The sequence below is a fragment of the Pangasianodon hypophthalmus genome, chromosome 2 (genome assembly GCF_027358585.1).
Source record: "Pangasianodon hypophthalmus isolate fPanHyp1 chromosome 2, fPanHyp1.pri, whole genome shotgun sequence".
In the NCBI taxonomy this organism is placed as follows: domain Eukaryota; kingdom Metazoa; phylum Chordata; class Actinopteri; order Siluriformes; family Pangasiidae; genus Pangasianodon; species Pangasianodon hypophthalmus.
In genome coordinates, this window is record NC_069711.1 from 26,838,927 (window position 1) to 26,862,484 (window position 23,558).

Sequence of the window (23,558 nt, forward strand, 5' to 3'; positions counted from 1 at the left end):
TCAACAATTTTATAACCTTACATATAAAACTAACTGAAGCACATGCAATTTTTCCTACCCCAAGATTTTTGGGGTCAACTTTCCGTTTGATGCGGACCACATCCCCTGCAAATTTGACAATGCCTTATCAGGCCTTAAAATAAGTGCTGCTAATTTAAACTGTTCTAATTTCCTGATCTCCCAATGTAACTGAATTCACCCTACTATAATATAGCCAGGGCCGTCGTTAGTGGGGTTAATAATAATAATAATAATAATAATAATAATAATTATATGCTAAAATATTATATTATAAAATGTATATTACACATTATAAAATGTAAAATCTTCTAAAATATAATACTACTACTACTAATAATAATAATAATAATAATTATTATTATTATGATTATTATTACCTGTGGAAGGCGGTGTGATCCATTTAAGAGGAATCCAAACGTCAATCCCAGGTCACGTGACCGGATAACGTTCCAACGTACCACCGGAAAATCCTCTCTGTGGTGACAAGCAAGCAGGAGATTTGCTTTCGCACCCGTTTTGCGACATATTCCTGTCCAGTCCGCGTGTAAACTGGGAGCCGTTGGCAGGAGGCGGGGTTTGTCGGAATAGCGGTGGGAAGGAGTAAGGCAGCAGTGGGGAGAGTGGAGAGCGGTGGAAGTGAGCGGAGAGGCCGAGGGCTGATCGCATCATCAGTGAAATCATTAGCGCAGCGGCTGGGGCTGGGGTATGGTGCAAATTCCTCTCTTGTGACTCGTCACTTTCTTGTAGAGTCACACTGAGTTATTTACAGCAGCGTTCATGCAGTTAAACCGCCATTATTAGCCGAGCGCTCGCTCATTCAGTGATACTGTGCGCTTCAGTTAGCTTTAACTGCTGTCCCACAGGCTGCTAACTCCACTGTCTGCTAAATGACTGTAAAATTAGCAAGTGTGCGATTAAAACGTGGGAGTAGTTTAACAATTATAGAGTTTCTCTTACAGAACGTGTAGTGTATATGTATATTTTTGCCGTTGTTGTTATAGGAAGCTATGCACAGGCTAGTGTTTTAGGAGCTAGCTGGCTAGTGGTTAGCGAGCTGCTTCACAACTCCTGAGCTCTGCCAAAGTGTCAGTGAGTTAAAGCTAGACAGGACACGGTGGAATAGAGCTGGCACTGAGTGAGTAAGGTGGAAACACATGCCAGAGATTGATCTGTTCAGATCTGCTGATGGACAGCAGGTGTTCTTGTTGTAGCTAGCTGCTTAGCTTTAGCTCTCCACTTGCAGCAGCAGCAGTGGGTAAGGATGCACTGATCTGATACTGATATGCTGAGTATCGCTGTCAGAGCAGGTATTGTCTCAAACGATAGATCGATATTAGATCAGATTTAACATGCTCTCTGATAGAATGTCATTTTCTAATGATTGGCACAACAGAGATCTTCCACAGAATACAAGATACAGTTTCATTCCGCATCAAGTTTGCATTAACAGGAGCTTATCAGTATTGGGGTATCAGATAAGATTCAGGGCTCTGATATCAGAATTATATCAAAAAAGAGAAGAAGTGAGATTGATTCAAACCTGATATCTTTGAATCTACACAAACTCAAAACACAAACGTACTCAACGCAGTTTAGGACTGAGATTGTCTCATATAAAAGTGAAGTGCTGATGTTGTGCTTTGCTTTTCAGTTCCTGTTCCTCCTCGCTTAGATTCTCGTTCATCACAGATTTTTTTTTCCTCTGAAACTTGGCCTAACAGCACTCATCTTTATCAGGTGGCTGTTTACATGTTTGATTGTTTTTGTATTCTTTTGTTTTTGCACATCTTTAAAATCTTAAAATTTACCATGCAATACTTCTGCTCTTCTGCTGTTTTCCATGTGTTTTGACTCTTCCATCTCTTCTGCCCATCTCTTCCACTTTATCTGCTTGTGTCCAGTTTGTTTGACGGAGTCGATTCAGCCTGTAGACCTGAATCTGCAGACTCCAACATTTTTTCCCGTTCTTTTATATGACACAAAATAGGCAAAGATATTCCAAGGACTTTCCTGTGTCAGTTTGACATTCAAAACTGAACTTAAATGTATATATCTCCCTTTCTGCATGGTCTATCAACACCAAACAAAAACCACACAGAAGTTTTAAACCAGCACTTTTGACAGAAATTGGCCATATTGCTTAAAATGACTTTTCCTTTTGAATTGCGATTAAATAACTGGAATTAATCAAGTGAGTGTGTTAAAGGTAGCAGTCTGATTGGTCATCTAGTGTACATTAGATTTAAGTCTTTATATTTGTCCTGTTATAATCATAAGAAAATGAATAAGAACTGCACATTTATGCTAAAGAGTAACTTTCTTCTCACATTTTGACTAGATGTGAAAGGCAGCATGAGCGTGAAGGCCTTCGAGCTGGTGTCTGCTGTGGAGCGGGAGCAGTTGGCTGGCGAGAAGACGCGCATCGGTGTCGAGTGCATCGAATGCTGTGGCCAGCACCTGTACGTGGGCACCAACGATGGCTTCATCCATCACTTCCTGCTGGAGGAGCGCACCACAGCTAAGGGCCAGCTGTCCTTCAGCTCGCAGAAGCTCCTACATAAACAGCTAGGCCTCAAAAAGCCGCCGTCCGAGCTAAAAGCTGCCTCGGCCCTGGAGCGCCTCATCGTCTTGTGTGACGGTGTCATCTTGCTGGTGGATATGGTCACTCTGGAACCGGTGGCTTCGGGAGGGACCAAACTGAAAGGCGTGACTGTGTTCTGCGTTAACGAGAACCCGGTGACAGCCGAGCCTTTCTGCGTGGAGATGGCGGTGGCGTCCGCACGGCGCCGTGCCGTACACATTTGCACTGTGCATGAGGATCGGGTCCAGATCCTGAAGGAAGTGGCCACTCCCGATCAGCCATGCGATCTCAGCGTGGATGGCTACTTCCTGTGCCTGGCTCTTCCCACGCGGTATGTGATCCTGAACTATGGCTCGGGGGCCTCGCAGGATCTATTCCCCTATGACAGCGAGGAGAGGAAGCCTATTGTCAAAAGGATTGGCAGGGAGGAGTTTCTCTTGGCTGCACCAGGTGGCCTTGGTGAGTTCAACCCCAAAATATCAAGAATAAACCTCTGACTGAGATTTTTCAGGAGCTATCAGGGGAATCAGCAAGCTATTGAGGGAGCTTAGCCTGTTCACAAGGAATTTCTGACCATAGGCTGTACTAGAATACTTAATCACTTAGTTCATAATTTAGTACAGCTAAGGGTAACAAGCACGAGATGACAAGCATGTTGATTTTGATTGTGGACATGAAAGTTGTGGACATTAAAGTTAAAGCTTTGGAACCCTGTTTGTTTGAGACACAGTTGAGAGAGCCGGACAGCCTGTCCTTATAAATAACGATGAAGCGAATTCCCACTGGCAGGTAGTCGAACAGCATTTTGCGTAATGTAGGAAACTGTTACGGGAAACTACACCACCATATCAATGAATGACGTGTAAACCAAAGTAAACTTGGAATTTCATTATAAATAATGTAACATCACATATTACTTAAATATATATATATATATAAATATTAATATGGGAGTCATTCAGAGTGGATTTTCTTTTAAGTGCTCATATATTAAGATTAGAGCTTTGTGACGGCTTTGCCTGGGTTTATTCCATGCTATACAGTCAAAATGTTTATATACTGTATGGCATTTATATAATGCAGTTTTTCGGGTGTGTACAGCTGCTTCAATCACACCCAAGTGAAAAGTTTCCTCTAACCTTTTGTCATGGTGACCAGTTGTGATGAGTCATACTTGTCTCTCTCTCTCTCTCTCTCTCTCTCTCTCTCTCTCTCGGTCTCTCACAGGGATGTTTGCTAATGCCGAGGGCATCTCCCAGCGTGCCCCAGTCAAGTGGTCGGAGAACGTGATTGGCGCAGCCGTGTGTTTCCCGTACGTGGTGGCTCTGGACGAGGGCTTTGTAACCGTTCACAGCATGCTGGATCAGCAGCTCAAACAGACACTCTCATTCAGAGAAGGACACATCCTGCAGGACTTTGAAGGTTAGGAATCCATTCTTCTTTGTCTACGCTCCCGTTTCTTCTGTTAGACTCTAGGCATGTGCGATATAACAAATCTACACAATTTGACACTGCCGTGATATACAATCGCGTTTACTCTGATTATATTACTTTACCAGACCTGTCAACCTTTAAATGTTTTCCCCTGCAGGGAACATCATGTATGCTAGTATGAGCCTGTATCACTCAAAAATACACCAAAAGAGCAGTCGTTTTCTCCTCAATAAAATGAAAGTCAAGCCAGTCATCCTCTGGAATGATGTGCGCAGTTGTTTTTAATTATCTAACACTGCCTGGAAGCTCCGTCCCCTTCCCCCAATCTCATATGCTCTCGGGGCTTTATTTAGGATTCATAGGGCAGCTTCACTTTCTGTCAAGGTAAATGAAGATGTTCATGTTAATGTGAAATAAAATCGATCAGTGTATGTTTGACATAGCTAACATTAGACAAGTATAAAGCTAACACCAGTTAATAAATAGTCAAAAACTTTCGGTTTTTGGCTGAAATAGAAAAAAAGTACAGAATTTTGACCTAAAAAGATTAAATAGGCCTACAATGAAGTCAAATCTAACACTTTACATATAATCTTAATGTTATTGAAAATTACAAAGTGATTAAATATGCAGTTTTTTTTTAAGCTTTTCTGTGCCGGTCAGTGCTCAGATGTGTTCATACAGTTTGCGAAGCAGAAGCTCGAGAAAATGTCGGCCATGTATTTTTTTCACTTTTTACCGCATAGTCTTATAGAATCGCCTAAAAATCTAACATCCAGCTTTCCAGTTTGTGATTTTCATGATTGCCTCTGCCAGCAAGCAGTTTCCGACTGCACAAATGGTAATATTATCACACCCTTTCTTACTTTCCTTAAACCTGAAATATAGATTTTCCTGTCTTTTCTTTAGGTTATTGGTTCTAAATGTTTAAATAATTTCTCACGAGCAGGAAAAATTTATGCTGCATAAGCCTACTATACTTTGTTACTTTATATTTGCATTTGCTGATTAGTTGCTTTTCTCGAAAGAACAGTAGAAAGTGCTTGTCTCAAGAGAACAGTAGAAACTGCCTTGAATTAAATGTTTCTGACATAAACATCTATTAAATTGTTCCTTTTAACAGTACAGATACATGGTTGAGTTCCTAAAAATAATGTCTTATAAGAAAATGAAGCACCACCATTGGCCATGGCTCAGACAGTTTCATTTCTTGTAACAATTTTTTTTTTAATGTTCTTTGTCAGCCCTAAGTGCTCTGATTATTATGAAAAGACTTGACTGGTGTTAGACAGATGAGGCGAGAGTGTTTTAAGCCCTTATGGATCTTTTGCTTCTGAGGGTGTCAGCGCTGCTTTAGAGGCGTGTATCGATCTCAATAAAGTGCTGAAGTGAGTTTCCTTGCAGAACAGAGATCGATTGTGCACTGTGTGAGACATGGACAATGCAGCAGATACAAACTGCATTGCTGCATTACTAACTTACACTTGAATATATGAATATATTAGTCCTGTCACTCATGTATTTATATCTCCGTGTAAATCAGTGTGTCTTTCAGAGTCGTACATACAGGCAGCAGCACTGTAGCTACTCTCTGAGTTTATTTAATGTCTCCAGTCAACAAATGGTGACCTACTTCGAGTTTGTTTTTTTTCTACCATTTCAGTCCCTGATTATTCTTAGCACTCTGCTGCGGTACTCATGGATTAATGTTCTCTGTCGTGTTGATGATATAGAGGTGATTTGGAAGATCGATATATATTGGCAAAAATATTTTTAGTGGCAGGGCACAGGTGACAGTTGCTAAGTTGAAAGATTATTTAAAGTTCAACATTTAAAGTTCAAATGTTTTTAAATTTTGTGTCATGCTGCACATGTAAATCTTTGTGCAGCCAGTCATGTGAGTTCTTTAAAATTCAATTCCTAAAATCTAGCAAAAGATGTCAAACTGCTCTTGGGTAAATGGCTAAATGGCTCAATCACAGCTCTAAGGACAATGCAGTGACCTTATACAATATAATTACATAATTATGAATACAAAAATTCATATTATGCTACAGCACTGCTGAGTTCTCAATTCTGATTAGTCAGAAGAAAGTGGATGGATGGATGAATGGAAGGAGTCTCTAGTGTGTGTGAATTCTCTCATGTTTTTGAGTGCTGAGGAAACAACTGTTCATAGCTGCTGTAACATAACTGATAACAGGAAATTGACTTGTTCTGCAGGTGTTCCACAACAGTCAACATAACTATAAATAGACTTTAAAAAAGTTCAATGTGTTGTTCTTCAATGAATAAAAAAATTATAATTGTTGACAAACTGCTCTGGTATAAGAAACTTTGTTGTTCAATTATTTCATTCCTTGCTTAAATAAACCTTCATGCTATATAAAAAAAAACTTCAGCTGTTTTTTTTAAAGCACAAAAAAGGAGAGCATTATAGCAACACAGCCACTTTGTTTTTTTTAACAGGTTGTTTAAGTTGTTAAATTTATCCTTTCTTTGTTATGAATTTGTCCCTGACCATTAAATGTGTGTTCGAGCACCTCTTACCTCTTACCAGTCATAATGATTATTTTTTTTACTTCAGTCCCTATGTCCTTTAATGTGAGCATTACCCTGTAATAAGATAATTAGTGAGTGTTTACCACAGTAGGGAGGTTTGCATGGATTAGTCCGACACAGCATGGATACAGCGATTTTCTAAGAAAGTCAATGCTTTATGGAAACAGATGACTCATGCTTGCATGTGTTATTATGAATAATGCCTTATTCAGAACAAGTTAAAACAGCCAGATCATATGCACTTCACTACAGTGTTTTCATATTATAGGATGTAAAACAAACCAGATTCTGCAGTCACAAGCTTGGCTCATCTTGATGCTCACCGTTGCTGATAGAAATGCTTTGGTGTTCTCTAATGCAGCAACATATGAAAATACTCTTATACGATATATGTTTGTGGGTTTAGCTTGCCACGTGCCACGTCCTCCATCTCTTTGGGTTGTAGCAACAGAGATGGAAAAGGGGGTGGGGGTCAGATCAGAGAGCGAAAATGTCAAAGGCACTGCAATACTACAACCCAAAATGATTTAAGCAACAATATGTCTCATCAGCAGGTGCTGCCTCACAGCTCTTGGGTCTGGAGGTTTCTGTCGGTGTGGATGTTTTTCCTGTGTTGGCATGGGTTTCCTTTGGGTTCTCTAACCTCCCAAATACATACCAGTAGGTGGACTGGTTATTCTAAATGGCTCTAGATGTGAATGAGCATAATAACCCACCAATGAAGTTGATTGGCTCCAGCAATGCTCCTGAGTTAGCTGCGTAAGGATTAAAACACCACCGGGCATGTTATCGTCGAAATGTAATCAACAGCTGGGTGGTGTGATGCAGCCTGGCCCACCCGTGTATTCATTAAAGAACATCATCATACTTTTTTTTATCCATTTATAGTTACATTTAATGTTGTGGAACATCCATTAAACAAAGTTAGTTACTGTTATCGCTTATGTTATAGCAACAATTACGCACTTTTAAAAAAAATCTGTTTTTTTTGGAGCACCCACCATACAAAACCCAGTGTGAGTTGTTACTATAGACGTTACAACATATTAGAACGAGCGCTTTAATATAAACCTGTGATTTGAATTACAGCCAGCACCACTGTCAGAGCTGCTGTTATAGAAAATGAATCAACACCTTCTGACCAATCAGAATTGAGAATGGCATTGTGATATAATTTAAAAGGATCAAACTATATTAGTGAGCTTATTAGAGCTCATTATATATTATGTCTGTCTCACAGTCTCTCTCTTTCTCTCTCCCTCTCTCTCTTTTTTAAATAGCTTCATCTTTGAGCTAAGATACTATGACTTATCAGGCTCCTTGTACAATCCTTTTAGCTTTATTTTGGCTCTCTGTGGTACAGCTGCTCAACAAGTCACTTTAAAGTCAGGAAGTGTGTCATGCATAAATATTTTGCTCTAAACATTCTCTCTAAGGAGTCTGAGGAAGATATTGCCTCATTTGAACCTGGAAAAATGTCAGCTAAAGAAAACATTTTTTTAATTGGCAAAAAGCTGTGCAGTGCAGGTACGTGTTTCTGCACTGAGAAATAACTGTTAATTGCTTGAGTACTGGACCAAAATATCTACTTATAAGCTAGAGATTGGGGACAGTGGTAATACTGATATCTGTGTGAAAGAAGAATGTCTAAATAGTTTACAGGATGAAACAGACCTGTACGTAATGGAATAGTGTTAGAGCACGTGGGGGTTGAGAGCACAAACCTCTGTGCAGCTCTTTATTATGAGCCTTTATCAAAAATTGCACTGATAATTTAATGCCAACTTTGTTGACTCGCTAATTTAATCGCCTCTAGGGCAAGAAGGCTTTTTGGGTTCTTAACGTCCCACTGCTTTGGAAACCGTTACGCGACAGATGGTGATTTTAGATTTTAGAGCTTTATCACTGTTTTTAGCCAAGAATTTAGACGAGGCCTCTCCTGTTTGTCTTGACAAGGAGTTGCTTGACCTCACCATGGTATCGCAAGGGGTGCTAGAAATTATGTGAACTGAAAAGTGAAATTCTTGTTGCCAAATCAATGTTGCTGGAAAAGCTTCCATGTGATTCTGACTGCTTTGTTGTTGGCAAAATTCTGAATGTAAAGATTTCTAAGCCTAAGATAAGATGTATGCATCTACCCTAGTCATTAGTGTACCTATAGCTGTGTGTAAGAGCTCGTTCTTTACATTTGCATGGAGTACTGATTCACTTTCAACACTTAATTCTCATACACTAGAAAGGGATGTATTGTATCAGTAACTATATATGTATCTATACTATAAAAGTTTGTGGACACCTGACTATCACACCCACATGCTTTTTGAACATCCCATTCCAGATATAGTCCCTCCTTTGCTGTTATAATAACCTCTACCCTTATGGGAAGGCTTTTCACTAAACTAAACAACTCATGTCTTCATGGACCTTGCTTTGTGCACATGGGTACTGTCAAGCTGTAAAATGTTTTGGGATATAAATTTGAAATTTATACATTTTTAAAAAAAAGATACAGATAGCATCACTGCATTATACCACTAGTCTGTATTAACTAGCTAACTACCTTTCCATATGTTATGTTAGCTTGTTAAAGTTGGAATATTTGTTTCTTTTCAGTAATCTGGGACATATTGTATTTTACTGAACATTCATAGCGGTTGATCATTAGGACTATTGCACATAACTGAGCTAAGCATGTGTGTATAACTAGCAAAAAAATTTGTCTCTCACCCATTTTCAGGGAAAGTGGTGTTGGCTTCCACAAAAGCAGTGTATGTGCTGGTGCCTCTGCCTCTGGAACGACAGATCCAGGACCTGTTGGCAGGACATCGAGTGGAGGAGGCACTGACCCTGACCGAAGGTGCACAGAGAAACATTCCTAAAGACAAGTTCCAGGTACACTGGTTGAACAAAAAGTGTTACGTGGTTAATATTTCAGAGTTTTCATGCTTGTCTAAGGTATTGGTTTGGTTTATGGCTAAGGACCTTGGCTGATGCTTGTTTTCACTTTGTTTATTTCCAGATATTACACAAAAGAATTCTCCAGCAGGCAGGATTCATCCAGTTTGGCCAGCTTCAGTTTTCTGAAGCTAAAGAGCATTTTAGGTGAATGCATCATTTTGTCCTGTAATTAACGCAGTTAGCTGCCACTCTGGGCCCAGATGTTCCAAATTCGACTAAATGCAGTTCATTAACTGCTCCCTTAATCGTCTTTCCCCCAGTGCACCTGACCCTAATGGCTGTGTGCTTAATGAGGGGGACATAAACTTCTCTGATAGCTGAATAAATGGGCCACGTGATGTTTCTATCATCACGAATTCACCATCATTTTTGGTCACAGATGCTGCAAGAACATTTTTTTTTTCTCACAGCGTTTTAATATCGCATTAATATTTAATGCTTTCCACTTAATACAGATGGAGATGGGGAGTGTTATGACTGAAATAATAATGTAAAAAGCTTCTGCACCAGCAGTGTTGATTATGTTTAATTCGGAGTTGCATTTGAATATTTCAGGACCTGGGTTAAAAAAAAATCTATAACACACCTGGTCTTAATATCACCTTTGTGTCACTACATTGTTAAGTCATGAACAAGAGGGCCAACAGCATGCACTTTGACTTTATACTCATTGCATTGTTTCAAGTGTTAATAAGAGTACAGGGGTATTCAGATTATAGCCAGCAGCCCACAAGATTTTTTTTTTGTTTAATAAAATAAAAAATGGCCCATGTTACATAAGGAGTAAAACATGACTGGGGTGTGTTGTTATAGGAAAATAATCACTGAGGGGCTATGATCTGTGTGATGGTGTGATCTGATTGATTATTTTCTCCATAACAGTACACCCTGGAGTGTTTTATTCCTCTTACACTACTGCAGTTTCCCCACAGTGACATTTTATTAATTAAAAAACAAACAATGCATTGTACTTTTTATCAGTTTATAGTTAAATTTAATGTTGAGGAATACTAGTTCTTGTTATGACAGCTGTAAGCAGTTGTTCACTCACCAGCCTCTTTTTCTCTATCTCGAAGTTAATAAGACAAAAAAAAGAAGCTTGTCATGTTACTGCAAAGCCGTAAACCACAAACTCTTCCAACCTAAAGACCTGAAAACAGAAAGACTTTTACAAAGCACCGACACTGGAGACTTCTTCCAATTATGCTAAATAAAACAATTATGCTAAATAAAACAACAATTATGCTAAATAAAACAACACAGAAAACATCATCATATCAACAATTATATAATTTTTCTTTGTTAGATGACAGCACATTTTTAAAAATCTGTTCATTATTAGTCTTAGATTATGTGGATCGTCTGCCATACAAGTCCGTGTGTATTAGATGGAGTGCATTAATATACACCTGTGATTTGCCTTGCAAAAAAGTTTAAAAAGTTGCAAGGTTGTGTCTGTTAACTCAGTTGCTGTAATGCAAAGATGTGTTGTTAAGAGTCATGAAAAGAAACAGCAGGTTTGCAGGTTGTGCACTGGTGCCGAACGAGAAACGAAGAGAAAAGAAGGTGAAATGACTGGCAGCAAACTTATTTCAGGAATGAAGTAATGGCTTACTACGATGTGGCTCAACTTATTGCCAGAAGATGACTTTATAGAAGTGCCTCACAAAAGTGGTTGCTAAAAAGTCTTTTGTGCTCACTGAGGCATCAAACATAAGGATGTATTGTCATGTGCATAAAGGCATATCTGCTGTACTAAAATGAGGTTGGAGCTTGAGGCCAGGAAGTTTTAGGAGCAAGAATGTGGGAATGTGCATTTCTCCTGTGTTTTTGTCAGGAAGGGGCAGCTAGATGTACGTGAGCTGATCTCACTGTGCCCGTTGCTGCTGCCTGCCTCATCGTCGTTCACACGGTGCCATCCGCCACTGCACGAGTTCGCCGATCTGAACCATCTGGCGCATGGTGATCAGGAGAAGGTGCAGCGCTGCAAGCTCTTCCTCATCAGCTACCTGCGCGAAGTGCGTGCCAGCGAGAGTGCCAATGGCTTCAGACAGGACGTGGACACCGCACTGCTGAAGCTCTATGCCGAGGCGGGTCACGAGGGCTTGCTGGAGCTGCTGGTCTCCGACAACTCGTGCCTGCTGGCCGACAGCGCACCCTGGCTGGAGAAACACCACAGGTCAGAAGTCTTTACATGACATTTACATTCCTGAAATGAGATCATGTGCCTCAATAATTATCATTCTTAAAAACAAAAACACAGTTATCATCGTACTCAGAAATGAACAGCTTACAGCTAAATCGAAACCTACATTCTCAGGATAGACTGAGAGACTTGTAGCTATGCAGATGAAATGTTCATATGGCAGCCACCATAAGCTTGAGCTGTAGCTATACTATCTGTAAACTGACCTCCTCATGTAGATGTAGTGTCTGTTATTTACAGTCAGCCCGAGAATTATTTGCACCCTTGGTAATGATCTCTCACTGAAAATCTAAACAGTAGTGTCTAGTGAAGTTCAGGCACTCAGGTTTTTAGGTTTATGGCTGGGTGAAAGAAAAGGCTTTCTTCTGGCATGCCTTCCTAATAATTTGTTGGCATGACGGTCGCATCTATTTGTAGATTCGGAGACTTGCTGACCCCTGAATCCTACCATAGTCCTGTCCATATCTCCAACTGTGAACCAGTGGACGCCGATCCACTGACACTGGAGAGTTGAAGAATGGAAATAAAGCAGGTGACATTTTCCAATCGTCAACTGTCCAGTTTTGGTGAGCCCACTGTAGCCAAATTCCTGTTCTTGGCTGACAGGAGTGGAACACGATGTGGTCTTCTGGTGTTGTAGCCCATGCAGCTGGTTCAACGTGTCGTGGGGTCTGAGATGCTTTTCTGCTCACCACGGCTGTAAAGAGTGGTTTTGGCCTTCCTGTTAGCTTGAACAAGGTGTTTCGGCATGCAGAACTTCCACTCACTAGATGTTTTTTGTTTTTCACACCATTCTGTGTAAACTCTGGAGACTGCTATTTGTGAAAATCTCAGGAGATCAACAGTTTCTGAAATACTCAAGTCACCCTCTCTGGCACCAACACCCATGTCACGGTCAAAGTAATTGACATCACATTTTTCCCCATTCTGACATTTGATGTGAACATTAACTGAAGCTCCTGACCTGTATTTGCATCTGCTTCCACATGATTGGCTGATTGGATAATTGCATGAATGTACAGGTGTATGGGTGTTGATCAGGGTTTTATATTTTCTTAGGATACATTTATTCAATTACAGTTTATTTATCTCATATTTTCAGTGTGAGATTAAGCTAAATAATTACAGTTTTTTCATAACTTTTTTTTTTAACCGCCAAGGGTGCCAGTAATTCTGGAGCAGACTGTATATATTAAGACCAGCCAATAAAAACACACACTTTAATATTTATCAGGGAAAAAAAAAAAGGTTGCCATGCTCAAGGACAATCATCCCTACCTGTGTGAAGTGCATAAATATAGAAAGAGTAAACAGCTGTGTTAGTCACTGATGCAAGCTCCAGCAATAATCAATTCATCGGCCATTATGGACGGATCATGATTCAGGCGTAATCCTGTGCATGTCTATTAATCTGGGTCTATTAAAGGGGTTCATTTGGATTCAGTTTCAGGCTATGTATATCCAGTGTACTGTAACACTGTGTCTATATCTGTACTGTCACTGAAGGGAGCCTGTGTCTGTGGAGGCTTGCTACGTACAATATAAATCCTATTATTCGTCTAAATGCCACGCAACACTTATAGGGAACATTTGTGGTACTTCTACCTACTGGGATTCAGTATCAGTTTGTGTTGAAACATTGCTATGCAGGAGTTGTCCCCTTCTGCCCTCGGACTGATTGCTGTAGAAGAATCTGCTGTTGCCATGACAACACTGAGATTAAACCGTCGATAAATGTCACTGGTTGACAGTAGCTTGGCCTTGCTAAGTAATAATTGCATGTGTGGGAGTTTCAGGCTAATGGTATTTCTTTTCAGGTACTTTGCACTCGGGCTCCTGTATCACTACAACGGCCAGGATGCTGCTGCTCTACAGGTATTTATATACATATACATCTACAGGAAGCCATATTCATAAAAAGAAAGGGTGCTGACTTGGAATGTAAATGTGTATTCAAGTACTCACTTAACGTAGACACAATATTCAAATACTGAAATCACTATTCACTTATTCCTTACACCATCCACATGAAGTCAGTGAGAATATAGTAACAAGAAAAGCCAGTTTGGCAGTATTTCGATGAGAAAGTAGTTGTGACTGTTGTGGTTTCGAAGTTAGAGCTGTGAATCAGAACTAAAAGTAAGTCTGAGAGCAGGTGGATTTTATTCTCAGGCAGGTGGGAGTGGGTCAGATATGAAGCTCACAGGATAAAAGTGAGATAAATTTTCCGAATATTAAATTTAGGCAGAAGGGACATCACTAGTACTGACTTAGAGTGAGTTTTGTTTAGTATTTATATTCTATTCTATTCTATTCTATTCTATCATATCATATCATATCATATCATATCATATCATATATCATATCATATCATATCATATCATATCATATCATATTATATTATATTATATTTGTTGTTAATATAACAGCCTAATCCTATATGTTTGACCTAGCTTATATCAATATAACTAATAGCTGTCTGGTATCTGGCTTTTACACTCCAGCAGTGTCTTTACAAGCCTTGCTTTAAGGTAGTAACACAAGTCTTAGTTCACCCCAAATGATTTAAATTAAAATAAAAAAACTGATAAAATTTTTTGTAGTTGATACTACTGAAGAATACATTATTTTTATATGTGAAATAAATCCTGCATTTCAGTTGGTGATTTCATGAACACAAACTTCACCCTGTGTTTCATAGTTGTGGGTTCGAGTTGTCAATGGGGACCTTCAAGACTCCACACGTGCTGATCTGTTTGAGTATATTGTGGACTTCCTGAGCTCCTGCAAGAACCTGGACCTTGTGTGGAAGTATGCAGACTGGGCCTTACAGAAGGACCAGAAGGTGAGCACATACTGATTGTTGTAAAATTGTACCAATCAGTATGGTTGTCATTAGGGATGCATCGATACCAATATGGTCTGATCCTGTGCTCACTTACATATTCATACATGTAAAAAATGCACCAATACCAACATCCGATACCAGCTGATACTATGTGAAAGTCCTCCTGTGCCGTGTCGCACTACTCACAGATGACACAAAATGACAATGATGTGAACGTATTTTATGATTAAGGACTGCAAACTGTGCACTGTGAAAATAACAAGAGGAGGAACTACAGCATCTTCCTACAATACAAATAATTCTATATAATATTTTAAAGATGAAAAAGAGTTCATCACTAGTGGCACATGGCAGCAACCAATGCTGCAGCAAACGCTGGCTAGGAGTGAAACAATGTCTAAAGACTAACACTAGGTGAGTGAAAATAAGAGCTCTTACCCAGTATATTGTTCTTGATGATCAGCGACTATCAGTCCTTGACAAGGAGGGATTCCAACTCAGTGAAGCTAAAGAACGAGTCTAGTAGGCTAAGTGCATGACCGGACACATGTGCACTATTCATGGCCACTATTTAAACATAACCAGAGCTAAATAAAATATTCTGTGATGTTCCTGATTAATTAATACTAAGTAGGTTATCAGTATTAGTATCAGCTAGTATCAAAAACGTGTATTCGGCCTGAATAAAATGGTATTGATGCATCCCTAGTTATCAATAGAGTTATCTTTTGTGTCCATGCTGTATCATATGATAGACTTAAATATATAAAGGTTTTGTTTTATCATTACTGAACTAGTATAACTAGTACAGCTATGAATAAAGGCAGGCGTAGTTTTCAATGTATTCATATTTATTATTCTTATATTTCACTTATTACATGTTACAGTAAATAGATTAAATCAGTAATGAGAAATAAATATAATGTACAAATAAATATATATGCAGCAGTGTGTCACGGCCTTTCAGTGGAACTGGCATTTTCTCCTTTTTTACTTCTACTGGTGACCAGATTTTAAATAACTAGATATAGTAGAAAATGTCAGAATTTAAGATGAACCTGGAATTTTTTTAATTTCCAGAAAAAAATGCTAATATAAGACCTCAACCCTTATAAACTAACAAGTCTTCAGTAAACTGCTGTACTGTATATGATGTGTTGTTTTTTCTTTTTGTAATAGCTTGGAGTGAGGATCTTCACTAAGAGACCTGTTTCTAAAGAGCAGACCAGGCAGCTGAACCCAGACGAAGTGATCACCTACCTACAGAAGCACAACCAGGCTCTAGTTCTGTACCTGGAACACGTGGTTCTAGAGAGGAGGTTACAGGTTGGAGCTCCTTTTTCCTCAGTGTAGCCTATTCAACTGTCACTTGTTGATAAATAACAGGAGGATATATATGCACACTGTAAAGTATTGTATCTTGTACTTCTACCTTTGGTTTTGCAAGCTGTGAGATGAAATGAAGCCCATTCTGTTCTAATGTTAGACATTCTATAAGGGTGTTTCACTTTTCTTGTTGATGACCGATGAAGGAAAATTGAACATGAATGACTTTGGCCAATGAGGTATTTTGTCTTAGGAAAAGTTAAACATGAATTACTTCGCTTAGTTTTTGCTTTGCTTCATCTTGTGTGTATACTTGCATGCAGAAAGAGAAGTACCACACACACCTAGCTGTGCTGTATGCCGACCGAGTGCTCGCTCTCATCTCTCGAACCTCAGCCACAGAGGAGCAGCTCTCTTCAGCCCGACAGAAACTGCAGAGATTGCTGAGAAAGTCCAACCTGTACAGAGTCCAGCTGCTACTGGGTGAGGATGTGTGTATTTGAGATATACTGTAAAAAAAAAATAGATATAATATATATATATATATATATATACAGGTTTAAATATGTTATTGTTTCTATGGTAACAACTTATATGGGGACTTATATGGTGGATGCTCCACAATTTAAAAAAAAAAAAAAAAGGTAATTATTGATATGGTTGACTGTGGAGACTTTTATTTAGCACTTTTGGAAGGAGTCTCCAGTGTCAGCAGTTCATAACAGTCAGAAGTAAAACTGTAACCTTAAGTATCCTGACGCATTAAAGTTTTTAGGACAGGCTTTGCGGTTTCTCAGTAACATGACAAGCTACATTGTTTTTTGTCTTATTAACAAAAAAGAGAGAGGCTGGTGAGGGTCTTTAGTGATAACAGGAACTAACTTGTGCCACAACATTAAATGTAACTATAAAACTTTGGGACGTGCTGTTATAGGAGAATAATCCACTTCAGAGTGGCAGCAGTAACTCTTCTTCACACTGGGGCTGCCTCACACCATCCCATCATTGTTTATTTTCTTAGAACAGCATGCCCAGTCATGTTTTATTCAAAAATCACAAAAATATTTGTGTATTTTGTGCTGATGCAACAAGATTGTCAAAACCAGATAACTTTTTAATTTTAATAGAGCAGGCAACATCAGGTGAAAATTGGATCAAACTTGTATTATAACATTGTGTTAGTAAATAATCTTGAGATAATCTTATATCATACCTGTAGCATACTTGTCATTGCCATGGAAACGAACTTGCAGAAGTTTTTCATTTACTGTAGCATTTTTCCTAATTTACGTATTAGTCCACCTCTAATAGATAGATGCTTACTTATTTGGTTTATTTAGTCAGTTGTATATCTAGTTATTTATTACACTTGACAAGTCCTTGCTAAATATCAACGCCAAGGTGACCATTCATGCCAAGAGCTGTATTTTAGATGTATCTATGACTGGAGCGTAATAGATTTTTCCCAGATACATGAATGCTTACACTGCTGTTTGTGTGTTTCTGCAGGTAAACTGCAGGACTCGGAGCTGCTGTTAATGGAGAGAGCGACACTACATGGTAAACTGGAGGAGCATGATAAAGCACTACATATCTTGGTGCACCAGCTGAAGAACTCTGCAGCTGCACAGGAATATTGCAAATGGGCATCTGAGGCTCATGATCACAAAAAACGTGGGGAAATTTTCCATCAGCTGCTACGTGTTTATTTAGACCCGGATGTGCCCGGAGGGCCGCGGACTGTGGAGGCTGTAGACTTGCTGAACCGCCACTCTGAGGTATTTGATGCCCCAAAGGTTTTGGAACTTCTTCCTGAGGCGTGGTCTCTACCATTGCTCCGCCCCTTCCTGTGTGGGGCTGTGAGGGCCAGCATGCACGCTCGCCACACATCCCAGATCGCACTGGGGCTTGCGCGAGCTGAGAACCTGCAGCTGCACCACGACAGGGTGAGTTTGTAGGAGTTCAAGAGTGTGTTTGAGCTGTTTTGTAGTTCTTCATTTTAAACAAGTGTACCCAGATGAACTTAAATGAACATTGCAACACAATATGAATATTTTACATTAGCTTTTTTTTTTTTAAATCCCAGTTTCGCTTTAGTTAAGATATAGGTTAGATTTGGGATAATCCTTTGTCTGTTCATTGAATATTGAGACACTAAGCTTATGGTTATAATAAATTTCATATGGTGACCCAGGCCATACACTGGGCTTCATTTATCAAACTAGATACAAATTAATTTATTCATAAGAGCATTTACACAAGAAATGTGGTATTTCTGAAAATCCTGTTAGTTCAGAATAAACGTTCGTTTCCTACTCATGTGCCTGAGTTTGTAAATTTACGTAAAGGAGATTCACTAATTTAAACCTCGACTGATCGGCTTCAAATTGGTTTCGGCTTCAAATATAATTCAGTTACTGCATTTTTATATCCAGATTACACTCTCAAGTTTAATAGCTTGTTTATTTCAATTACACACATGAATTTAGAAAATTTGTGAAACTCGGTATTACTGACTTAAAAGAAAGCAATCTAAAACAAATCCACAATTTAAGACAAATAAGACTAGCCATGTAATTATGACAACAGAAATGGCACAGAAGAGTAAATGTGCCTGTGGTAGGCGACATGCTGCAGTGGCTGTGCTGCATTAGTGGAAGTATAATGTACTACTTTTAGTTATCATTTTTCAGCTCTGTGAGCTTTGCCTTTTATACAGTTTTTTTGGGCACTAAAGCTGTGCTGTGAAGGCGCTTGATAATTTACGGGTGATTGGCATTCATCAACATACGTACATGAGTAGCAAGAAAGCCATAATTACCAAAGCTTTTGTAAATCTGGTGTGAATTTTAGTTTGGCTAAGAAAACATTTACACATAACTTCACTAAAAGATTTATAAACGAGGCCCCCTGTATAATTTGAGCCCATTTTCAGAATCGGGCAGAATTTCAGCCTCAGAAATTCGTGTGTCTTGATTAACTGCCTAAATCGTCTCTGAACTGCCTGATAATCAGAAATGACAAGGTCAGATCTCTTGCAGTTCCTTATGAACTGATTTCTCAGTAGCTCAGTAATAAGTGGTAGGTCTAGGTAGTGTAGATAGACTGTTACTGATGGTGGCATTAGCATTTAGATTTTAGCGCAACGCAGTGTTATCATTTGCTGTCCCACCCACTACTCAGGGGTGTTCACTGAAAATAAATGCAGATTTAACCTTTTTAAAAAAAAAAAAAAAAAAAAAAAAAATTTTATTTTATTATTATTATTTTTTAAATCCTCCACTATATTAACTACCTTTGCCTTGTAAAGCCAGTATGTCAGATAGCAGTGCTGATACCTTTTTTCAAAAAAGTGGCCATGTTGTAGGGGATTATTGGAAAATTTTAATACACAATGAAAATGAGCAAATAGGAATATGAATAGGAACATTATCATGCGGTGGGCCTCATTTATCACTCTTTTAGTAAAGTTGTGTGTATATGCTTGTGTAAGCCAAACCCAACAAAAATTTTCTGCTGGATTTACAAAAATTTCACAAATGTTGATTTTCTTTGTACTCGTGTATGTATGTTGATCACCTGTAAAGTGCAAAGCGTTTTCCCAACACAGCTCATTTGCATTTAGTGACACACAAAACTCCATAAAAGTTCAAGACAAACAATTAGGGTAAAGGCTGAAAGACAGAAATGGAAGTTATTTTGACTCACTTCTATGCTAACAAAAATATTTAATAATATTAATAATAATAAGTGAGTGCTAAATCTTCCGTCAGCTGAGGCGTTTATTTACGGTTTACGGCTTTGTGTAGGGAGACCGACCTGTCCTCCATTTGTACAGCGCTATTTCTTTTTGTTATAACTGAATGATTAATTGTATTTATCTTAATTTATGGCTTGCTTTCTTTATTTTGGCTCCCATTCTTTATTTTTTTATGTTCTTATTTAATGGCAATAATATAAAACAACTGGTTTTCCCAAAATGTTCTCGATGGTACTCTAGGTTCCTGACTTGGTGAACTAGCATGAGGGTGTGTATTTGATAGAGACTACAAAGCACTTCTCTCAGTCGCTCTGGATAAGTGCGTCTGCTAAATGCTGTAAACATAATAAAAATAAGCAATTTGACTTCAAAAGCATTATATAACAGTGCAGTTATCCATGTAAATTATATGATTTGAAGTCGATCAAGTCGAGGTTTAGTGAGTAGGGCTGCACAGTATATCAAACTTCTCAAAATATTGCAATTATAATTATCACGAAATGCGTATTGCAAGTGCTTGCGATAATTGAATGATTTTAATACTTCAAAAAGTTACGATAAGTCAAAGTTTTAGGGTGACGCAGATAGCAGACAATACTTTCTTTTCCTCAAAAGAACATGCAACGTGTATGATGGTTATGTCATGTTCAGTTTTTAAATATATATATATATATATATATATATATATATATATATATATGAAATAGATTTTTTGATTTTACACATCTTATAGCATTATTGTATCACATATCACATTTTCCTTCAATATCGTGTAGCCCTATTAGTCAGTCTTCTTATGTGTAAATTTTCACACACTCAGGAGCACAAGTAGGATACGAACGTTTTTCCGAACTTACAGGATTTTCATGATTGCCAAATTTCTCATCTAAACGCTCATATGAACGATTTACAAATACATTTTATATCCAGCTTGATAACTGAGGCCCAGTGTGAGCACCTACGTTGTGATATGCGAATAGACACAGTTATCGTAGACTGTATTCTTATGAATAGTAAGCTTTTTCTGTACATGACAGACGATCTAAACTTGCAGTGAGAGTAGTCATCAGATCAAGTGTCTAAAAGCCCGTTGTTAGCAATGTTGGCACCTGGTTGATTTACTGTTATGCAGTCTTAGGAATAATTTCTGATCTTTGTTCTGCTCAGCTGAAGTGTCGAGGAGGTCCAATCGTTGTGTCGGAAAAAAAGGGATGCCACCTGTGCCACAACACTTTCAGTGAGCCAGACTGCGTGTGCCTCCCAGGTGGCACACCTGTCCACACACACTGTGCCACCCAGAAGCTTAAGGGCTCGCCCACAAAGCGACAAGTAGACCACGCCCACACCAGCAATCACACATGAACGTTGCAGGAAGTGGAATGCACTGCAGGGGGCATCTGCTGGTCCTGGGCCTGGACAGCTGAAGGCACCTGGGTGGAGACGGGCATAGGGAGAGAAAGAGAGGTGGAACCAGGAACGAGTGCACACATCGCACATCTCGAACGAGAACGCTCAGAGCACTGGGGTCTGGCTACAGAGATGAGTTGTGGATTGAGAGAAAGATGGAATTTTCATTTGAGTGAATGAGTGTATGTGTAAGGGAAACTGAGAAATATATGAAATGATGAGATGCTATCTATTTGTGTTCCTCGCTTCCACTTTTTGCATCGATAACACAGATCATGTTTAACTGGTCGAATTTTTCTAAGAAATGGGTAACAAAAGAATTTAGAAAAGTAGAATCCATTAAAAATGGTATGACTTAAAAAGAGCAGAGTCAGGGAGTCTGCTACGCTATATTGTTATAACACTAACAGAACGTTTTGTTGGCAGTCGATTGCGTTGTTAGTCTAACAACTTGTACTTTCTGATCTAATAGCGGATCATTGTATCATTACGTCATTGTATCTGACGTGATCAAACACTCAGAAGCAAAAACCACATGGTTATACTTCATGGATAAGCATGTATTTTGCTTTATATTTTCATCGACAGAACACCAAAGTTGCTCTTTACATCTGTCCCGACAGTGAAACTGTTATTTAAGAAAAAAAAAAATCCTTGCAAGATATTTCTGTCCAAATTTAAAAAATAAAAATAAATAGATTTTTAATTTCATAGTTAAAATTTGGATAAAAGTAAATCATAAATATACTTAAGCTAGATTATTTATATGTAGATATTAGGGGGGTAATTCACAACAATCCTGACCAGACAGTTAGGTTGAATGAATGAACATTGTAAATGCATCATGTTCACGTTTAATCAGTTTGTTCTTTCGTTGTCTTTCCATCCGCATGAAAGTAAAAACCTGTTCTCATGACTTTTTATTGCCTCCCATTGGATTCCTGTCCAATGCACACCTCTAGTCTCAACCAGATTTCTGGCAAGCTTTAAAAAAAATGAATAATGTGCCTGTATTTGTATCTGTTTAGAACACATTGTTCATTTCATATTCGGTTACATCCCTAGTAGATATGTGATGAGCACAAATCAAGAACCACATTTGTATTTCTCAGACTTAAAATTCGCTTGGTCTGAATCCAATGTTAATTAGCCTCAGTAATATGATTTTTTTTTTTGTAATGAATGAGGAACATAGATTCAAATGTTTTCTCACAGTTTTAGTCATTGCCAATCCCCACTCATTGGCTAGCTTTCCCCTAACATGCTTCCTCTGAGACTCGTGAAGCCAGTGCATCTTTTCAAACAGCTTCTCATGCTACATAACAGAGCAGATGAACACACTCGTCTGAGAACTGTCCGTCCATGATTGCAAACGAATTGCAGATATGCATATGCACATTTCTAATCAAGTCCTTCATTTGAGCTGTGAGTCTTATAAATGCTAAGCTGTGACTGTTTAGGTTTTTTTAAAGGTATTGAATAGCATAATGAATGCAGCAGAGGTCTTGCAAGATTATGACTTGCAGTCTAATAACTAGTACGTTTTTGAATATATTTTGTGACATGCATATGTAGATTGGGAATGCATGGGTGCTTTAGTGTAAAAGTGTGAGAGACTGGGAGTGAGAGCAAAAGGATGATGCCCCTGGCGAAGGCTCGTTCTAAAATCTCAAGCACAGTATAACCACTGCCTACAATGTCAATACTAAACCAGTGCATGGGCAGGAACCAAAGACACACACCTGCTCGTGGAGAGACACTCACACCTGCTTAGGGACTGGTTCAGGCTCAGCTTTTATTGAATGTAAACATTTGCAGATTTCACTGTACAAAAATGAAGGGAAAAAAAAGTGTTATGCATAGACAACTGAACAAATGAACTCAATGTGTACAGGAAAGATAATGGAAATAACATCTTCACACGTCTTTTAATGTCAAATCTGTGCGATTGTTTGACAGTGTCTATAATCCAGGGCCTGGTTTTCCAAAAGCACTGTAGAGTTATGATTATCTGTTAGAATGATTCCGATGATAATGGTTTTTATGACAGTGCTGTTTTGTTTTTGTTTTTTTGATAAACCCGGCCCTGAATGTTATCATGCAACACTTAACCTGGTCTTACATGTAACAAACTCTCTTAAATTCCTCTCCCTGATCACGTGTGTACATCTAACTACAGCCGTCTGACCCTAAATACTGCAGATGGACTCCGTCTGCATCTTTCTACCCACTCGAGTATTTTATAAATGCATATCTACTCATGTGTACATACTGTATTTATAATTGTTTGTCGCTTTGTAAATTGATGGCCGTGTAGTTGGAATGTACAAAATGTAAAGATGTCCATTTTAATAAACATGACTGCTTATGTTAGAGGTGAGTTTTTGTGCATCTTTTAGTACATAACTTATAACACATATTTACATCTGTGTCTTGCAGCTTGTCCATTAGCAAC

At 38.7% G+C, this 23,558-nt stretch overlaps 1 protein-coding gene across 5 annotated transcripts; it reads left to right on the forward strand.

Annotated features, from left to right (window-relative positions):
- The first annotated feature begins 590 nt into the window (after positions 1–590).
- tgfbrap1 (transforming growth factor, beta receptor associated protein 1) lies at positions 591–23,476 on the forward strand. 5 transcript variants are annotated; one of them, XM_026933318.3, is made up of 13 exons: positions 593–724; positions 1,673–1,758; positions 2,360–3,061; positions 3,830–4,024; positions 9,336–9,490; positions 9,618–9,700; positions 11,394–11,735; positions 13,580–13,637; positions 14,464–14,607; positions 15,790–15,936; positions 16,260–16,419; positions 17,446–17,882; positions 20,864–23,476. In XM_026933318.3, exons 3-13 carry the CDS (start codon positions 2,374–2,376, stop codon positions 21,056–21,058), a joined length of 2,604 nt encoding a protein of 867 aa, XP_026789119.3. In that variant the 5' UTR covers positions 593–724; positions 1,673–1,758; positions 2,360–2,373; the 3' UTR covers positions 21,059–23,476. The 5 variants fall into 5 exon arrangements, with proteins under 5 accessions (XP_026789118.3, XP_026789119.3, XP_053084982.1 ...); XM_053229007.1 differs by lacking the exon at positions 593–724 and adding an exon at positions 737–1,276; XM_053229009.1 differs by lacking the exon at positions 593–724 and adding an exon at positions 737–1,156.
- The last annotated feature ends 82 nt before the right edge of the window (positions 23,477–23,558 follow it).